Raw genomic sequence first — 19125 nt, 5'->3', positions numbered from 1 at the left:
TTACAATTTTAATATACTCAGTAGTACTGGCAGTTACAATAGTGGAAGTTATTGGCTTTATAGTTATACTGTATTAACTGGTATTTGTACTATATCATCTTTTTAGTTACCCCATATTATTGTGCTTTCTTTTTATAAAGAAAAAGATTAAACCATGATGAAAGACATATTCTAATCGAGACACTATAGAAGCTCTGTATGAGAAATGCATGACACTGATTCTTGCCAGATATAAGACTAATAGTTGTAATGATAGAAATACTTATTGTTTAACTATATGAAAGGGTAAACCAAGTCTAATGAGACTTGAAGTCAGAGGAACTGAATCAAATATTGTAAGGCATTTAGTGCACCAAATGCTTAATAACAGTCCTCAAAACTAACCTACTGCAACATACTATGGTTTATTAGAAAAACACTAAAATTTAACAATGATTACCGGCCATGTTTTCTCAGTTGGTGTCCCCAAAACTCTCAATACACAACACAGCTGCTCAATATCATTATCACCCTAATAGGAGGAAACAAAAAAACAACAGATTTATTTATTTATTTAAACATAAAAGCAAGTCATTAAATTCACTTAATACCTTCTTATGCTTCACTTAAGAGAAAAATATTTAAGAGTCTAGGGTTAGTTTTTATTCATATTAATTTGTAAATTAGAAAAGAACAATCAACAAATTATTAAAACAAAAAGTATATTAGTGAAAATATCTGCTGATAAACACAGTATATCAGCAGTGGTAACTAAAAGCAATAAGCTTTTAGGTATGTTTGCTACTTCATTGAGATAGTCCCTCATATCTGGTTTGCTATATTGTTAGACAATTGGGGTGTGTGTGACTCAGAACCTCCTCAAGGGATCTTCACAGCACCAGCAAGAGAATAAGAATTCATTACTCTTTAGCCAAAAGGAAGACATTTAATATCCTTGGTCATTGGAATATATAATTTAGGATAATGCTATTTTAACAACAAATTGAGAGAAGTATTGAAATTGGGCAACAAGATTGAAACAAGAGGTGATAAATATGTAAATAAAATTATATCAAAACATGTAATGTTAACATATAACAATGAAATGATGTAAGTAGACATACTGGGAAAAGTGGGGAGTTGTTCAATAACTCTCCAAAAATACAGCCTACAGCCCTGAAAGTGAAATAAAAGGCTTTATGATTAATCATAAATATAAAATATTTGCAAATAAAATGCAACAACTGAAAATAATACATAAAAATTGTCAAAATACTTGGTTCAATCTTGGCAACTAAATAACAGAAATTTAAATACATTCATTGGTAACAACTTCTCTGATATATTTAAAATAAGTAGACAGAAACTGAAAGCTTCCTGTTGTGTGTGTGTGTGTGTGTGTGTGTGTGTGTGCATTCAAACACTGATGAACAATGTAACAAAATTAACATAAACAAAATCCTATGGATATTAGTGCCTCCTAATGAGGTTGACAACTCTGACACCCAAGTACTTCATTTTAATCCTGCACCATTTATCTTGAGTTAAACAAAGGCCTGGAGAAAGCAACAAAGATTATTGCTGGTTATGTGACACTAAAAACACCTCTTAATAACAAATGTTAATGTATTCCAGTTAATGACAACTCAAATACTTTTACAAAAGAGTAGTAAAACTTTAATACTAAAAGTGTTTATTTTATTTTCTGTTCCATCTTATATTCTTTTGTAAATATAACAAGATCATAGTGATACAGAGAAACCAGTAAACTGCACTTGGGAACAGAGATGGGGGATAGTCTTTTCCTTAATTTCACACTGATATTAACAGGCTGCACCCACCCCAAAAAAATGGTAAGGCAACATATCTCATTTATTGCCACCATCACAGTAATAATTCTACTTACTTTACTACACTGCTGCTTAAAAACTATAGGACATTTAAAATCTAATAATTTAAGGATTTTTTTTTTCTTTATCATTAATTCACCATTGAAAACTTCTAAAAAGTGGATTAAATTCTTTTAATTACAATTATTTCAGAAAAGCTAATGCTGGTTAAGATGACAGTTTAGAATTAGAGTTTATACAGTAACCAACAAAATCTTTCCACAGCAGTTTACAATCTCTCTTTTTCAGATAAATGTAGTCTTTAATGAATTAACCTTTCTACTGTTTGGAAAATTATAAATTACAGTCAATTCATTTTAATTACAATTTTCATTGAAGGAAATTACTCTGAAAATATATTTACCATAAATCAACACCTTCATCATACTTCCTAGCTCCATACAAAAGTTCTGGAGCTCTGTACCACCTACAAAAAAAGAAGATTAAACTAAAAGTAAAATATGGATAAGCAAATGAATTATTTATGAAGTAAAATTCTTTCTTTTATAGACACAAGGCTTGAAATTTTGGGTGAGAGGGGCCAGCCAATTACATTGACCCCAATACTCACTTTATTGACCCTGGAAGGCAGAGTTGACTTTGGCAGAATTTGAACTCAAAATGCAATGAGTTGGAAAAAATACTGCAAAGCATTTTTATCTGATGCTCTTACAATTTTGCCAGTTCTACACCCTGTTTATGTAGTAAAATATGCAGTTTTTAGAAGTGTTGTATCTTTGCTCTTTTGTGCATGTGTGTGTGGGCTTTGCTTCCTCTTTACACTATCTTCATGCCTTCATGAAGGCCATGAAGATGGTGTAAATGGAAAGAGGACAAAGTAGACCCAAGTTCAGTTATAACAGTAAACTTTACATAAATTGACAATCTTACCTTGTAGCCACTTGGTGACTGTACTCACAGTTATTACTGTTCTGGAAAACTCTGGCTAGACCAAAATCAGCAATTTTCAAATGTCCAGTGGAACTTATTAATAAATTAGCAGGTTTCAAATCCTGCAAGAAATGAAGTTTATTTTCTATAAGTTAAAAAAAGAATATCCTTATAATGAGTTGATTGTAATGGTTGTGCTTACCTTTTCAATTAAATAAAGAATTTTGAATAAACAGATATCTTACATTAAAGTGGTAAAAATATAATTTTAAAATGAAAACATTGGTCAGTGGTTTTCCTCTACTTGAATTATTCAAATAAATATATACTGACAGGGACTATAATTACCCAATGTATACAATTATATGCTTTGACTATGTAACAATGGAGTAGGCCACAGTAATAAGAGTTAAGGCTATAACTTGGCCTTGTTACTGCTGGAACAAGAGGTTAATTCAGAAGCAAAAATCCTCATGTTACAAAAGGTAAAATGCATTCTTGATTGGAATAAATGAAAGAGCCATTCTTGAACTTCCCAAATAATTTAATACCAATTTAGAACCAGGTAAGAATTCACCAATAAGATGCTTTGGTTGAAGCGGCACATAAATGAAGAACGTGTACATACTATTTTGCCTTGTCACGTTCCATCTGTAGAAGGTAAATTAAAATGTACAAAAGAATTTTGTATGCCACTTAGGTCTATTTCTCATGTAAAAGGAAGTCGTGCACATGTTATGCAACTTAAATAGTTCGGGGATACACGGTTGCGCCACTAAGGCATTTTTGATTCCTTGGACCATGTATAGCAAAATCTATGTGCTCTGAACACAGAGATGTGTCTAGCATGAAGTCTGATGACTGAAGAGAGATAAAAGTTCTGCGGCTATTCAACATGTAGCCCAAAGACTGGTGGTTCCACCTGATGACTAAATTACATCCTAGAACATTCTATGGCTCATTTGGATTAGTAAAAGGGACATAAATCCAATGTTTTAGAAGCTTCTAGAATGTTTGCCCAGGGAGATCATTGTGGATAACTCCTATGACTCGCCAACATAAAATAAGTAGTAAAGATTGTTTACTAACATAACATGGCAGTCCTGGTTTAGGATGAATGTTGCTGTAATTTAACCCCAGGAGACATCGTTTCCAGCTGGCTATATGACATGATCTGTGTCCTTATAGGGAATCTAGCACCCCCAACTCAGCTCAAAACAATATCTGTGTCTCGCAATTTCTGGGTTATTTCCCTTCATCAGCACAGAATAATTGTTTGGCTAGCGGTGGTGCTGCCAAATTCCCGTTTGAAATGTATCTCACAACGAGAGATATTCAACAACAGTACTTTGTAGTAAAGATTGTTTGCCAACATAACATGGCAATGTTGCTGTAATTTAGTAGCAGGAGACATCTGGCAATACAACACGATCTATGTCCTTATATTGTTTGAGATTTAAAAATAGTAATTCTCTAATTTATAGATCAGTGACTAGTTGTCACTTTGAAAACTATATATTTCAAACAGAAATTTGGCAGCGCTACCTCTAGCCAAACAATTATTCTGTGCTGATGAAGGGAAATAACTCGGAAATCGTGATACACAGATATTGTTTTGAGCTGAGTGGGGGTGCTAGATTCCATCATCATCATCGTTTAACGTCCGCTTTCCATGCTAGCATGGGTTGGACGATTTGACTGAGGACTGGTGAACCAGATGGCTACACCAAGCTCCAATCTGATTTGGCAGAGTTTCTACAGCTGGATGCCCTTCCTAACACCAACCACTCCAAGAGTGTAGTGGGTGCTTTTACGTGCCACTGGCATGAGGACCAGTCAGGCAGTACTGGCAACAGCCATGCTCAAATGCTGTTTTTTATGTGCCACTTGCACAGGAGCCTCGAAAATATAAGGACACAGATTGTGTCGTATAGCTAGCTGGAGACGATGTCTGCTGGGGCCAAATTACAGCAACATTCATCCTAAACCAGGACTGCTATGTTATGTTGGCAAACAGTTTTTACTACAAAGTACTGTAGCTGAATATCTCTCATTGTGAGATTTAAAAATAGTAATTCAGTAAAATAAGTAATAATAAACCTGTTTCAAATTATGTAACTCATACAACTACAACATTAGAGCATTTTTAGTTCATATTTCCAGCAATGTAGGTGTATCTAACACCCTAGTCATATTTAGTGACAATTATAGTTTCCTTTTTCAGTAAAACATTGCACATGGCTGTCTATATTAATTTTATGTATACACATTAGTGATTGAATAAATCATCCATAGATTTTTATATGGTGAAAACATATATACTGACAGAGAATTCAGTCTGGAATCTGTTGAAGTCGAGCCAGTCCTTACTGATGAGGCAACGAAAATTGCTGAAACTGACCTGTCAGTATAAGGAATTCTCGATTGGTGTTTTCAGGCAATTATAGTCCCTGTCAGTAAGTATGTATACAATTATGTGCTTTGACTACAGCATTAAAGAATTTTAGCCCTTATTTCTAGCAATGTAAGTGTTTCTTTCTAACACCCTAGTCATATTTAGTGACAAGTATATTGGGTTCACTAGAAAGTAATTTCGGTCTTCACAAATAGATAGAGTTACGATTTTTTTGGATGACTTTTGACATTTGATAGCTGTTACTTTTAGCTTACTTTAGAAGCAAATTGCATGTAATTTAGTTCACAACTGTTAGTTCAGTGTCAATTTTAACATGGGGTGCAAAAACGAACATCTTCACCATATTTTGCTTTTTTTATTTCTATAAAGGCAAGAAACCTGCTGAGGCTCACAAAGAGATATGTGAAGTTTATGGTGCTGATTGCTTAAGAGAATGCACATCAGAAATGGTTTAAAAAATTCCTTTCTAGAGATTTTTCACTCAAAGACAACCAACCTCCTGAAGTTGATGATGACCGAATCAAAGCCATAATTGAATCTGATTGTCATATAACTGTGTGAGAGATTGCAGAAAAGTTAAATGTATCACACACAATTGAAAATCACTTAAAATGTCTTGGGAGTCATTAAGAAGCTCGATATTTGGGTTCTACATACATAGAAAGAGATTCACTTAACACAATGAATCAATATTTGCAATAAGGATCTCAAATGCAATGAAATCAAACCTTTTTTTGAAATGAATCATCACTAGTGATGAAAAATGGATTGTCTACAATAGCATCAATCCAAAACGATCATAGTCCAAGCATAATGAACCAACACAAAACACATTGAAAGCTGAATTCCATTAAAAAAAAGGTCATGCTGTTGAATCGGTAGGATTACAAAGGTGTCGTGTACTTTGAGTTGCTTCCAAGGAATCAAATGATCAATTCAGATGTTTACTGTCAACAACTAATGAAACTGGAGGAAGCAATCAAAGAAAAATGGCCAGAATTGGCAAATAAGGACCAGAAGTTCTATGAGTACAAGAATCATGAAGTGGACAGAATGATGGCAAAAGGTCATCGAACAAAATGGAAAATATATAATTGATTAAAGTTCATTCTTTGTATGAAGAAATTTCACACTAAAAAAACAAAATTACTTTCTTGCCAACCCAATAGTTTTCCTTTTTTGGTAAAACATTGCATACTGTTGTCTATATATATTATATATAGTAAAATTGAATAAATGAACATTAAAAATAACAATAACCAAACAACTAGAGGATATGCACATGGAATGTATTAGTTTGATGCTCAGTAAAAAGAGAGAGTTTTTGATGTTTTGAGCATAGCTCTCCGTCGGAAAGGAAAACAGGAAAAGTTCAAAGAAGGAAAAAAAGATCACCAACAGCACAATTCATTTTTATATATATATTTTTAATATTTTATATTCTTTGTATGTGTTTGTTTGTGCATGTGTTGAGCAACAAACCCTCAGCCAATTGGTAGATCAAGCCATACTATAAGTATTTGATCTGTGACCTAGTCTGCATTTGACAAGTGGCACACAGTGCTCCAGCATAGGTTATGTACTTTTTAGGTGGAGAGAGTGTGTTTTGTCCAGCACAAGCAAATTCCACTTGAAAGAAACTCACAGTGCAGGCCATTTAGTGACAACATGAGAACAAATCAAATCCTCCAGTGATGAAGTGATAGCAACAGGGACAGTTGGAGAAAGTCACTGGAGGTCCCTAGCTTGAGCTTTTCATGTATGATGCTAAGAGGTAGATGACCATTCTGTAAAACTGATGTGTTCTCTTCTTAACTACAAAGCAGCCTATTTAGGATGGCACTACTTTCTCTTGTGTGGGGAGGGGGTTAAAAAAGGTGTCCTAAAAATTGCTGGCTCACACAATCCTGTCATTATACTGTGAATGGCTGAACTTTCAACCATACAGTCAAGAAAATATGAGAAAACAAAGAGAAAAGGGTAGAGAAATGGATATGAGTATAGAAACTTGGAATGTACACACCCCCCAGGACCACAAGAAGTGTCCTGAGTGCAAAACATCACTTCTAGATCAGTTTCCGAGAAGTAAAAATGTTAGTATTGCTGCTCTTTCAGAGATAAGGCTACTAAATTCTGGTCAGTTGAATGAAGTTGTTGGAGAGTGCACTTTCTTCTGGATTGGTAAATCTGAAGCAGAAAAATGGAAATCTGGTGTGGGTTTCACTATTAGTAATGATTTGTACATAAACTAGAATCCTTACCAAATGGATTTAATGATTGTCTAATGTTAATGTGAATCCCATTTGGCCTACAAAATTATGCTACACTAGTAAGTCTGAATGCACCAACACTTAGTTCTGCAGATGCAGCTAAAGGTAAGTTCTATTTTGATTTATAAATATTGTTGAACCAAATTCCCAGTCAAAACAAAATTTTCCTTTTAGGAGATTTTAATACCAGATTGGCTTTCTTGACCAAATATTCTTGGTAAACATGGTCTTTGCAAAATAAAGTCAAATGGACTGCTGCAACTATCATTATGCAGTGAATTTGAACCTTCTATCACCAATGCTCTTTTTCAACAGTCCAATAAAAACAAAGTAATTTGGTATCATTCTAGATCAGGTCATGGTCACTTGATTGACTATGTGATTGTCTGAAGCTGAGATAGAATTGATGCTGGCATGGGTTGGATGATAGTTTGACATGGAACTAGCTAGCAGAGAGCTGTCCAGACTCCAACTCTGTTGTGGCATGGTTTCTATGACTGGATGCCCTTCCTAATACCAACCACTTAGCTGAGTGTGGTGAGTACTTTTTACATGCCACCAACATGGGTGCATTAATGCAGCACCAACATGATATTATATAATTTTACATTCTTGCATAACCTCATTATTTCATGAGGCAATATCAAACCTTTTATTGGCAAGATCAATATATATTGGAAAAATTCAATCGTCACTAAGTGTGACTAAAGGTGCTGAAGTACCTACATTGTTAGAAATAAGAGTTAAAATGCGGAAAGAAGAATGTAAATATATTAAGAGTATTTTAACTTTTATTTCTAGCAATGTAGGTGCTTTGGCACCCATAATCACTCTTAGTGATGATTGAATTTTTCCTTTATGGTATTACATTGCACCTGGCTGTTTGTATTAATTTATATATATATATATATGCCCCTGGGAGTTCCTCTAAGCTGATGACCTTGTTCTCATAGCGGAATCACTACCAGTACTAGAGAGTAAATTTCAAGTGTGGAAGCAAGGTTTAGAATTGAAGGGCCTCAGAGTCAATGTTGCAAAAACCAAAGTCCTAGTAAGTAGGAAGGCGAACACATCACAAAACCCTTCAAGTAGATGGCCCTGCTTGAGCTATAGGAAAGGTGTAGGTAGAAATTCCATAAGATGTACCCAGTGTGAGCTTTGGATGCATAAGAGGTGCAGCAACATCAAAGGAAGGTTAGCTTTTTTGTGCGGCAGATGCACAGGGAAAATAAACACCGCAGATGCTCAGAAAACTGATTCTATCACATGCCAGGGGAAGAAACTAGAAGTCGTTGATAGCTTCCGCTACCTAGGCGACCAAGTCTGTGGTGGAGGTGGATGCTCTGAGTGTTACCACTAGAATAAGAATAGCCTGGACAAAGTTCAGAAAGCTCCTACCTCTACTGGTGACAAAGAGCCTCTCGCTCAGAGTGAAAAGTAGATTGCATGATGCATGTGTACGAACTGCCATGCTACACGGCATTGAAACACGAGCCATGACTGCTGAAGACATGCGTAGGCTTGAAGGAAATGAAGCTAGTATGATCCGCTGGGTGTGTAATGTCAGTGTGCACACACTGCAGAGTGTAAGCACCTTGAGAGAAATGTTGGACATAAGAAGCATCAGATGTGGTGTGCAAAAGAAATGACTGAGCTGGTATGGTCACATACTGCATATGGATGAGGAGAGCTGTGTGAAGAAGTGTCACTCCCTAACAGTGGAATGACTACAAAATATAGTTGTTTTACATGAGAGCGAAATTTCTTGTCAGAAACAGCCATATAAATGGTGTAATGAAATTGAAGGAAGACGTTGAAACTTCCCCTCCGCAAACTTATTTTTTTCAACAGCAAAGGGAGCTATTTTTTTGGAGAGATAAGCTAACAAAATCCCCTTTATTCTGTCTTCCCACATAGCCTGCGTATAAACTAACAACAAATGCTACATAAAGTTAAATTGGTATGGAGCTTTCTGAAAGATATGTATAACTTTTGCTAGTGGAAGCAAAACTTATTTAAAGGTTGATTCTTTGGGATGAATCATATATGATTGTTTAAAAAAGGCTAGAATGACAATGCTGAAACATATTTGAAACAATGGACAACAGTCAAAATGTCATAATGGATGGATAAATAAGCATCCTTAAAGTGAAACAATGCATTGATAGGTAAACAGTTATCAACAAATAGAAGAAAGGTAAGGGAACATCACCTTTCAAGTAACTCAGAATAAGTAGAGGTAAGCTTGCCAAAGTTTAATGCAGTTTAAATATGGAGATTAAGGTTGTTTGGTATTAGATATTCATTGTGTACAGTGTGCCTAGTCAATTTAATAACAGTCACAAGTGGGCAGTCGAAATAAATAGACAAAATCCTTTCACTTTTATAGAAAAATTAAAAAAGTAAGGAAGACCCTACATACAAAACAACTATGTCCTTTTTACGTCCATTTACGCAGGAGCTCTGGGCAATATGTTATACTGCATGACCATCCTTGGGACATAAGTAATGTTTGTGTAAAGTTTGGTGAAAATTAGTTGAGAATTGTGGAAATGTATGTGTTAGTCAATATACACACACCTACTGTGATTTATATATGTTAAATTAATCGTTTTTCCAGAAATGTAGCTTGGAAATTTAAAAAAATTGGATTAAAGGTAAAATAAAACAAACTTACACGATGCATGATATTGTTCTTGTGACAAAATGCAACACCTTTGAGTAGCATAAGTAGGTAGGATTTTAGCTGAGACTCAGTGAGAGGATGCTCAGAATCATGAATCACTTCCCACAGATCTGACAGCATATACTCAAAAACCAATACGAATCCAGCACCATGAGGAAAGACATCTAAAAGTCTGACAACCTGAAATATACCAATTTCTATAATCTTTATGAATTTTTTAAAACCTAAGCCAAATCTCTGTTCTGAAAATATCTGGTAACAGTTAACTATCACTCACTACAGTTGTCAGCTGTTTTATGAATTATCTATTGCATTATCATTAAAAAAATTAATTTAGATCTAAATGTTATTTCATATCTGTCCTGCACTATAATAATGACATTAACTACATATACCTCTAATTCAACTATTCAACATGGCTACATATTATGTGTATCTCTACCCAATCATTCCATTATTGAGTCAGAGAGAATATCTGACCCAATGTTAATAAAGGATTTAACAAATGAAAACAAAAGAAATATTCCCTTTACATATTTGGTTACTATTTGAATGAAATGTGCACTGCTAACAACTATAACCATCAATATCTAAAACAGTCATGAGCATTGAGATTTTCTGAATGGCATGCCTAATGAAAAGTTACTTTGAATTTTTTTAGCAAAACAGCCTGCCTGACAATGAGTCATGTCTCATGTGGCCTACTTTTCAAGAAAGGTGGCCCATGCCTAACCTAAGATAAATTGTTTCTTTGTACATATGTGCATGAATATATTTCTATTGCATTTTATTTTCTGAGTAACTTAATTATATTTATAGTATAGTAATTAGTACATAGATTACTAAGCACAACATGTTAAACAGAGCTGGGCTTCATGCTTATTATTTGGGAAATTTTCTAAAAAAGGAAAAAAAAAAAAAAAAAAATTTTAAAAAATACATTATTATAATAATAATAATTGTTCATAAAAAAAAACATTCAATCAAGCAATGTAACAGATCAGAAAACTCTCATTTCTTTATGGTTCAATATAGGATGGCAGTGGTGCTAATAAAACTGATTAGCAACAGTAAATATTGGTAAATTTAATACATTACGTAACTGGTAAAACAATACATAGCAGAAAATGAAAATATTTCTGAGAGTGAAGATATATTAAGGAACCAGTCTTAGCTCAATTTCTTTAAAACTGCCATTCAGCCCTTGAATACCTTTAGTCTATTCTGTTCTATTGTGAGGATTCAAACCAAATTTCCAGTCATAATATGATCTTACAAAGTTCATGGGCACTGCTTTTACTCCTTTAAGCCATAAAAATAATATAAAAATAAAAAAGAACTAAATGAATGTAGAAAAGATACATACATCCATCTAACAACCTTATCTTGTAATACATATGGAGTGCTATGGCCTGTCTCCTTTATGATGATATCACTTTTGTATGTATAAACAATGTGTAAGAAAGAAAATAAACATTATTGTCATGTTCTGCATAATTCTAAATTCATAGTGTATTCACATCCTTAAAGTGTTTGAATCTGCTTTTCTACCATATTATGAAACTATTTTTCCATATTATTGGTAACACAATGTGTAAGAATAATGAACTAAGTAGGAGTTTCAAGATTTAACTTACATAGGGATTATCTTCTATCTGTTGTAGAGCCTTGATTTCTCTGTAAAATTAAAAGTAAAATAAAAGAATCATATTTCCACGAGTCTAATATAAATTAGTTTCAAAACAATCCTGAAGCTTTAAAATATACATGGTTTGCTTCAAATAATTATTATGAATTTAATGGTTATATTTTCATAACTAATATCTATTACAAGGATTTTTGATGTTTAGAAGATACATTAGTGAATGTATTAGGCAATATTTCAAATGTAAATTGTAGTCATAACTGATGCAGAAGTTTATAGTATACATTTTAGTTTACCTACATGCTAAAAGTAATCTTGATGAGATATAAGTCGTAAAATTTTGTGAACCAGAATATCAATAATAAAAGAAAATTTAAGCTTAGAATACAGTTGATTTAAATTGAATAATGTTTACTCCATAAACACTAAAAATAGATGTCACCATAAAGAAGTCATACAATATCACTAAATAGAACACAACTAAACTGTTGGATAAATACGTTCTTTTTCTACAACTCCACAATTAAGGAGATCTGTTTTGACTTATTTTCAATTCTCTTTATGGTTTCTGTACTGCCATAGTATCAGTGCTTCTAATCTATTCATTTATTGCTTTGTTTGTTGAAAATGAATATGGATATAAATGAAATATATTGCACATAAATATATATTTAACATCTAGTCAGGAGGGAAAACACTGCTCATGCCCTTATACTAGGCTTCCGGAATTTGTGGGAGGGAGAGTTGTAGCTATCCTCAGACCAGAGACTTGGACCTAATGCTTGTAACAAAATGGACTCTACTAATGGCACCCAAGGATCAGGTGGTGGTGTTAACCTGAACATTGGATTATGTCTACCTTGGCCACAACAGGAACTCAGAAAACAACAGAACCAGAACAAATATTGCAAGACAGTGTCAGGTGTTCTAACAATTCTGCTAGTTCACCACCCTGGACAGGTACTTCACTTGTCAAGCATCCAGTCCACATTGTAAAGTGGTTGGCATATGGAAGGGCATCCAGCTGTAAAAACCATGTCAAAACTAGCCTCGCCTGTGCTTGTGCCATGTAAAAAGCACCCAGTCCATTCTGCTGGGTGGTTGGTGTTAAGAAGGGCATCTAGCTGTAAAAACTGTGCCAAAATAGACACAGAAGCCTGGTGTAGTCTTCTGCCTGGCCAGCTCCTGTCCAACCCATTGCTAGCATGGAAAACATACTCAACAACAACAACAACAACAAGGAAGATGTTGATGATGATGATCAGAAGGATGAAAAGCAAGGTTGACCTCAGTTGAATATGAGCTCAGAATACAAGAAGCTAGATTAAATACAATAAAGCATTTTATCTGATGCTGTAATGACTGCCTATTCACCACCTAATAAATATATGAAATAAAGTTCCATTAACCCCATGTCCAATAGTCCAGCAAGCTCAATTGACCAGCATGTCACCAACTTTATATTTTCCTTTGAATTATCACTGGCTGCGGCCATCACTCAGTCATTGTTTTACATTCAAGTTGAAAAGAAGAGTTATCAGCATCTTAGTCTTTTGTAAGCACCTTAGTCTTTCTGTTTATTGTCTTATTAGTAAAACTGTCTTCCAATATTAATGAGTGAAACCAATTTGAGAAAAGTGTGAAAAGAAAGCATGTGATTCTCACATTGCACCTAGGAACTGAAATAAAAGGCCTTTGAAGAGGGATGAAAACCAGAATGCAATTATGTATGTGTGAGTATAACATACATTCCTCAACAATTTATGATAATATTAAGAAAAAAATAGTAAGTTATTGTAATTTATGGCTGATTCAGAGACAAGTAAAGGAGTTGATATGCAGCAAACATTGTGTGTGTGTGTGTGTGTGTGTGTATTCGTGCACACGCACATGCATGTGTGTGCGTTTTTACATGTCTGCATTTAATTTTCTCTTTAGCCCATTTGCTGTTAAGAGGCAGATTATTCAATTTCTCAAATTTTAACATGAATCTCCAGCATGAATTATTAATTAAACATTTCAGATAGAACTGTAATTCATACTATATCAGAAATGTGTTCTTGAGTTTAAGTCAGCTTCATAAGAACCATACATGAAACTCTTGGCCCTTGATGTTCTTTGGTAACTTTTTGCCAATTAAAAAATATAAAAGAATAGGTTCAGGAATGGCTGCATGGTTGAGAAGTATGCTTCTTAACCATATATGTGTGTGTGTGTGCGTGTTTGTGTATGTGTTTGCATTTGTGTGTATGCGCATGTGTACTTGTGCATGCAATACATGCATACAGTTCTGTTTGCAAAGTCTTTCCTAAATGTCAAACATCACTCACAACAGGTGGGTTTTCTAATTGGATAAATGAACTTAGAACTCTAGAAAATCATGAGGATAGTATGGAACTTGTGTTCCAGGTTTGCTTCATGATTCTCCATTGTAATGCTAAGCTGGATAACAAGGAAGACAAATAAAAACGATGTGCATCAGGAACTTGAAGAACTTATCTAGCAAAAACTGTCAGGAGAATTGATAAAAATCATAGAAAAACATGTGCAACATGAAATTGTAAATCAAATTGATAACCAAGATACTGTAGAGGTAATTCAAAACTGAACTGCTTAGTAACCAGTCATACATCATGGCCAAATCACAGTAGTTTCACAAAATTGGTCTGTTAAGCAACCAATCAGTGTCAAGCCATCGCATGATTCAATCTTCAACAATCCTATTTTTGTACCCTATAAGCTGCTTTTGGGTGCCAACACTCTTTGTGGAGCATTGAGAGTGGACCAACTCATTCTCACTTTTTACCATGCACAATGTTGAGGCAGCTGTGTGATGTGCCTCCATTCTTGCTACAGCCAGACAACCCAGAAAGAAAGTTAAGACAGATGGCAGATAGACATCAGAAATCTCTGTTGCTACAAATATAGCACAATTGTTTCCAGTTATGTTGGGCCATCCACGTGTGCTTGTCAATGCCTGTCATGGGCTGTGAAGCAGAAAGGAATTTCTCAAAACAAAAATTTCTTCATAAATATCCCTCGTCTGAAGGACATTTAAATTTGCTGCCCATATTGTCTCCAGAAAATGACATTGCAAAGAAACTCTCATGTGAGAAAACTTTGTGTGAATATAGTTTACAAAATACTCTTTTTTCTGTTTTTCTCTAGTAACATGCTAGAGAAAAAAAAACAAGAAAAAAAGTATTTTGAAAACTATATTAACTCTGGTCTTTGGTATGTTTTATTTCATCAATCTACAATGCATTAAGGATGTGTACAGAGAATCCATAATTTTCATCCCTCCATAATTTGAATCTATAAGGTATAGGAAATTTTTATATCTTCCATGTCCAAGTCACATCAGTGACTTTGACATACAAGATAACTCAGCATAGTAATTTAAATCAAAATCTGAGGCATAAATGTTACATTTTACTTTTAAATTTGCAATGATTTGTCATAGAATAAACACATTAAAGAAGATAACATGACTGGTAGGAAAAAGCCCACTGCATTTACAAGAATTTCACCCAATCACACTATTCTCTATCATTTAGACCTCAAAGCCCTTGTAGAGGTAGCAAGGCCTTTCAGGTCTTGTTGGATGTTGTGCTATAGTCACTGGTTATGAAGGGGCTCCCATAACAGTTCAAGTGTCATGGCCACATAAAGGTAGGTCCACCACTCTGTATGTGTGTGCATGCATGCTTGCACATCTGTGTATGTGTGTTTGTGTGTGCATATATATATATATATATATATATATATATATATAATCAAAGAGATTCAGAATTAGTATCTGCAATCTCAGGGGATTAAGGTACATTTTAAAAAAATAACATATATATATATATATATATATATATATATATATAATATTAATGGTTTCTTATTATTAGGAAACCAATAGATTTTATACAGGGCTGCAAGGAGAAGTGCTCAGAATAACTGAGACAAGAGTAAAATATTAGTTAAAGAATAAAAAGACTGGGTTAATGACTCAACATATCACACCCCCTCAATGAGCATATACAAGAAATACAGCATAATCCGTCAAACATAAGGAATAAGAAGAAATAACGCAAGAAAAATAACATAAGAAGAAATAATAAATAAAAAAAAATATAGCATATAGTATAAAATTTTTATACACGAATATATTGTTTCAACCGATAACATGGAATTGAAAAAAATTGAGTTAAAGGTATAATACAATACACGTGAATATCATTTCATAGAAGTTAAAAAAGTTAAAATTAATAGGAATAAAAATTAATACGGGAAGAGTAAAAATTTCAAATATATAATATAATAATATAATATAATATAATATAAGTCGATATAGTAAAATAAAATGAAATGAAGAAATGAGGTACCATAAAGTAGTCTATCGGTTGAAAAAAACAAGGACAGAAGTGATTTAACACCACTTAGAATTAAAGTTCAAAGTTCTTCAACTCCCTCGGGCACATTTCACACCTCAAAACCAGTAGACACCAAAAGGCAAGTTCGCACCAATCCGGCAACACAATAGCAAACAACAGGCATCCAGCAGGTATCAACAGGCAAAAGTTCAATTACAGCACACCACAGGTATCCATCAGTAAAAACAATTTCACGAACTTCATACAATACCTGTGGCCATTTCGGAGGTACACCACTGTATTTCAAAACACAATAGAGTGTAAACTGGTGATGACCTCCTCGTCAGGATAAAAGTCACAACATGCACAAGGGAAAAAAAAAAGATTTCTATAAAGAGCAAATATATATAAACAAATTGGACCAGCCTATGTAAATAATTGGAGGATTCCACAAAAAAAAAAAAGTGCCATTTTAGAATAGCCAAACAGGCTGCAGTATCAAAACCAATCTACGAGGTTTCAATTCACCCTAACGTAAACTATTACACTTATTATTTATTAATTTTAAATTTATTTTTATCTCTATACAGTTTCAAGAAGGTGGAGGAAAACTTATGGTTGCAGAAGGGGACTACCTCAGTGAACTTATTCAGGGTTTTTGGTCCAAAAGACCTGAGAATCGCAAGGGATTCCCTAATACATAAAGAGCATTTGCTAATATTTGCCTTAAAGTATGGGGCCCTCGCTATAATAAACCATTCAAGAGAGTACTTTATCTTCTTCTTCTTGAGTTCATGAAGATAAGAGGCAAGTGTGGTAGAGTTACTGTATATTTCCATTGAAAACAAACTCATAAGTGCTCTATATCTAGCCTTAAAGTTCTTCGTGCTTCCTATATAGAACCTATCTAGGATTATGCTATATTTCTTATATATGTATTCTTGTTTTTATACTATTCATTTGGTTCTTTATAGATTATTTTAATAGATAACTTATTTAACACTAAATTATTTAGAAGTTATAGTTTCATTTCAACATAATATTAGAACTTCGATTGGAATAGTGTTGATATATTTTCGATTATTTTTGATTAATTATTAATCTTTATAGTTTATAATATCGTTAAAGTTTTTTTTTTTTTTTTTTTTTTAAATCAACTTTGTATATATATATATAAAGTTTAACCTTTTATTCTTAATAATTTTTTCTTTCCTAATTTTTTCATTCCTAATTTTTTCCATTCATAATTTTTTCATTCATATTTTTTATTATTACGTTTATAGAAATAAATAATCTTGTATTTTTCTATTATTCAATTGATCTTTAATTATAATTAAATAAACGTCTTTAGCTTTAAATAGTATAGCTTTAACTATTACACCAGTTAAATATGTACTAATTTTATCTTCATTATTATTTTAAACTTAAACTTCGTTCAACTTGTATTTAAAACAATGATAATTTAAAACAATGATAATTTATGTAAGATGTTTTTTGTATATAATATACATGTTATTATAATGGATGAAGGGATGATTATTGAATGGTTATTATTTTAATATTATGATATTTTTTAAATAATTTTTCTATCTTTATATAATAAGTATTTCATATTAATTCATTTGGTACTTATTGTTGGTTGAGATATATATCTAATTATTGTTCTACTTACGATCTGACGAGTAGCTATATTTTTGAATAGAACTTATTTTCGATAATTTCAATTGATTTTAATCGATTTAAATTTCTTTTCTATTTGAAAATTGGTTATGAAACACGTGTAATCTTTTTATTATATTTATCTTATGATATTTACTTTACTTTATATTATACTCATTTATTGTGCTTTTAATTATTAATTTTTCTATATGTGATAGTGGATTTTCATCGATGAGTTCTTGAAAATTGGTTATTTTCCCTAAAACTATATATATATAGAGTTATTAATATTTCTAAGTCTCTCTAAAGGAGACTACGGCAGCGGTACTGGAAATTAATAGTTATCGCCAAGCCAACATGGCAGTCCCAAAATTAGGACGAAAGCTGCCGTGCATTAGCTCCAAGAAGCCATCGCCTCTAGCTAGCTATGTGACACACGAAACCTGTGTCCTTTATAACCTTCGAACAGGGGAGGTCAGCAGTGTCCCCCTGCTGGTTTGGCATCTGCAGACTAGACTAGTTTCAGGGTGTTGCCCCTTGTCAATGCAGAGTAGCCAAGCCTTAGCCAGGCGGCGCTGCTGACTATCTGCTCGAAGGTTATTTATCTAATTTCAGTGGAATCTATCCACTGGTTTTCAGAAATAGAGTTATTAATATTTCTAAGTCTCTCTAAAGGAGACTACGGCAGCGGTACTGGAAATTAATAGTTATCGCCAAGCCAACATGGCAGTCCCAAAATTAGGACGAAAGCTGCCGTGCATTAGCTCCAAGAAGCCATCGCCTCTAGCTAGCTATGTGACACACGAAACCTGTGTCCTTTATAACCTTCGAACAGGGGAGGTCAGCAGTGTCCCCCTGCTGGTTTGGCATCTGCAGACTAGACTAGTTTCAGGGTGTTGCCCCTTGTCAATGCAGAGTAGCCAAGCCTTAGCCAGGCGGCGCTGCTGACTATCTGCTCGAAGGTTATTTATCTAATTTCAGTGGAATCTATCCACTGGTTTTCAGAAATAGAGTTATTAATATTTCTAAGTCTCTCTAAAGGAGACTACGGCAGCGGTACTGGAAATTAATAGTTATCGCCAAGCCAACATGGCAGTCCCAAAATTAGGACGAAAGCTGCCGTGCATTAGCTCCAAGAAGCCATCGCCTCTAGCTAGCTATGTGACACACGAAACCTGTGTCCTTTATAACCTTCGAACAGGGGAGGTCAGCAGTGTCCCCCTGCTGGTTTGGCATCTGCAGACTAGACTAGTTTCAGGGTGTTGCCCCTTGTCAATGCAGAGTAGCCAAGCCTTAGCCAGGCGGCGCTGCTGACTATCTGCTCGA

At 33.9% G+C, this 19125-nt stretch overlaps 1 protein-coding gene across 8 annotated transcripts in view; it reads right to left on the bottom strand.

Moving 5' to 3' along the window:
• The window catches only part of LOC106883147 (cyclin-dependent kinase 20), a 55783-nt gene that overhangs the window by 10201 nt on the left and 26457 nt on the right, over positions 1 to 19125 (bottom strand). For 7 of the 8 annotated variants that reach the window (XM_052967235.2, XM_014934046.3, XM_014934050.3 and 4 more), the window contains exons 4-9: positions 11769 to 11808; positions 10123 to 10311; positions 2760 to 2881; positions 2233 to 2295; positions 1104 to 1155; positions 440 to 511 (exon numbers count right to left, since the gene is read on the bottom strand). In XM_052967235.2, coding sequence (XP_052823195.1) covers positions 440 to 511; positions 1104 to 1155; positions 2233 to 2295; positions 2760 to 2881; positions 10123 to 10311; positions 11769 to 11808 — 538 coding nt within the window. The remainder of the gene's footprint in view (positions 1 to 439; positions 512 to 1103; positions 1156 to 2232; positions 2296 to 2759; positions 2882 to 10122; positions 10312 to 11768; positions 11809 to 19125) is intronic. The other variant, XM_014934051.3, reaches the window with a different exon arrangement.

This window comes from Octopus bimaculoides, chromosome 4, assembly GCF_046866305.1.
Source record: "Octopus bimaculoides isolate indiv1 chromosome 4, ASM4686630v1, whole genome shotgun sequence".
NCBI lineage: Eukaryota > Metazoa > Mollusca > Cephalopoda > Octopoda > Octopodidae > Octopus > Octopus bimaculoides.
The sequence above is the reverse complement of the archived record's forward strand: the minus strand, read 5'-3'. Positions and strand labels throughout refer to the sequence as shown.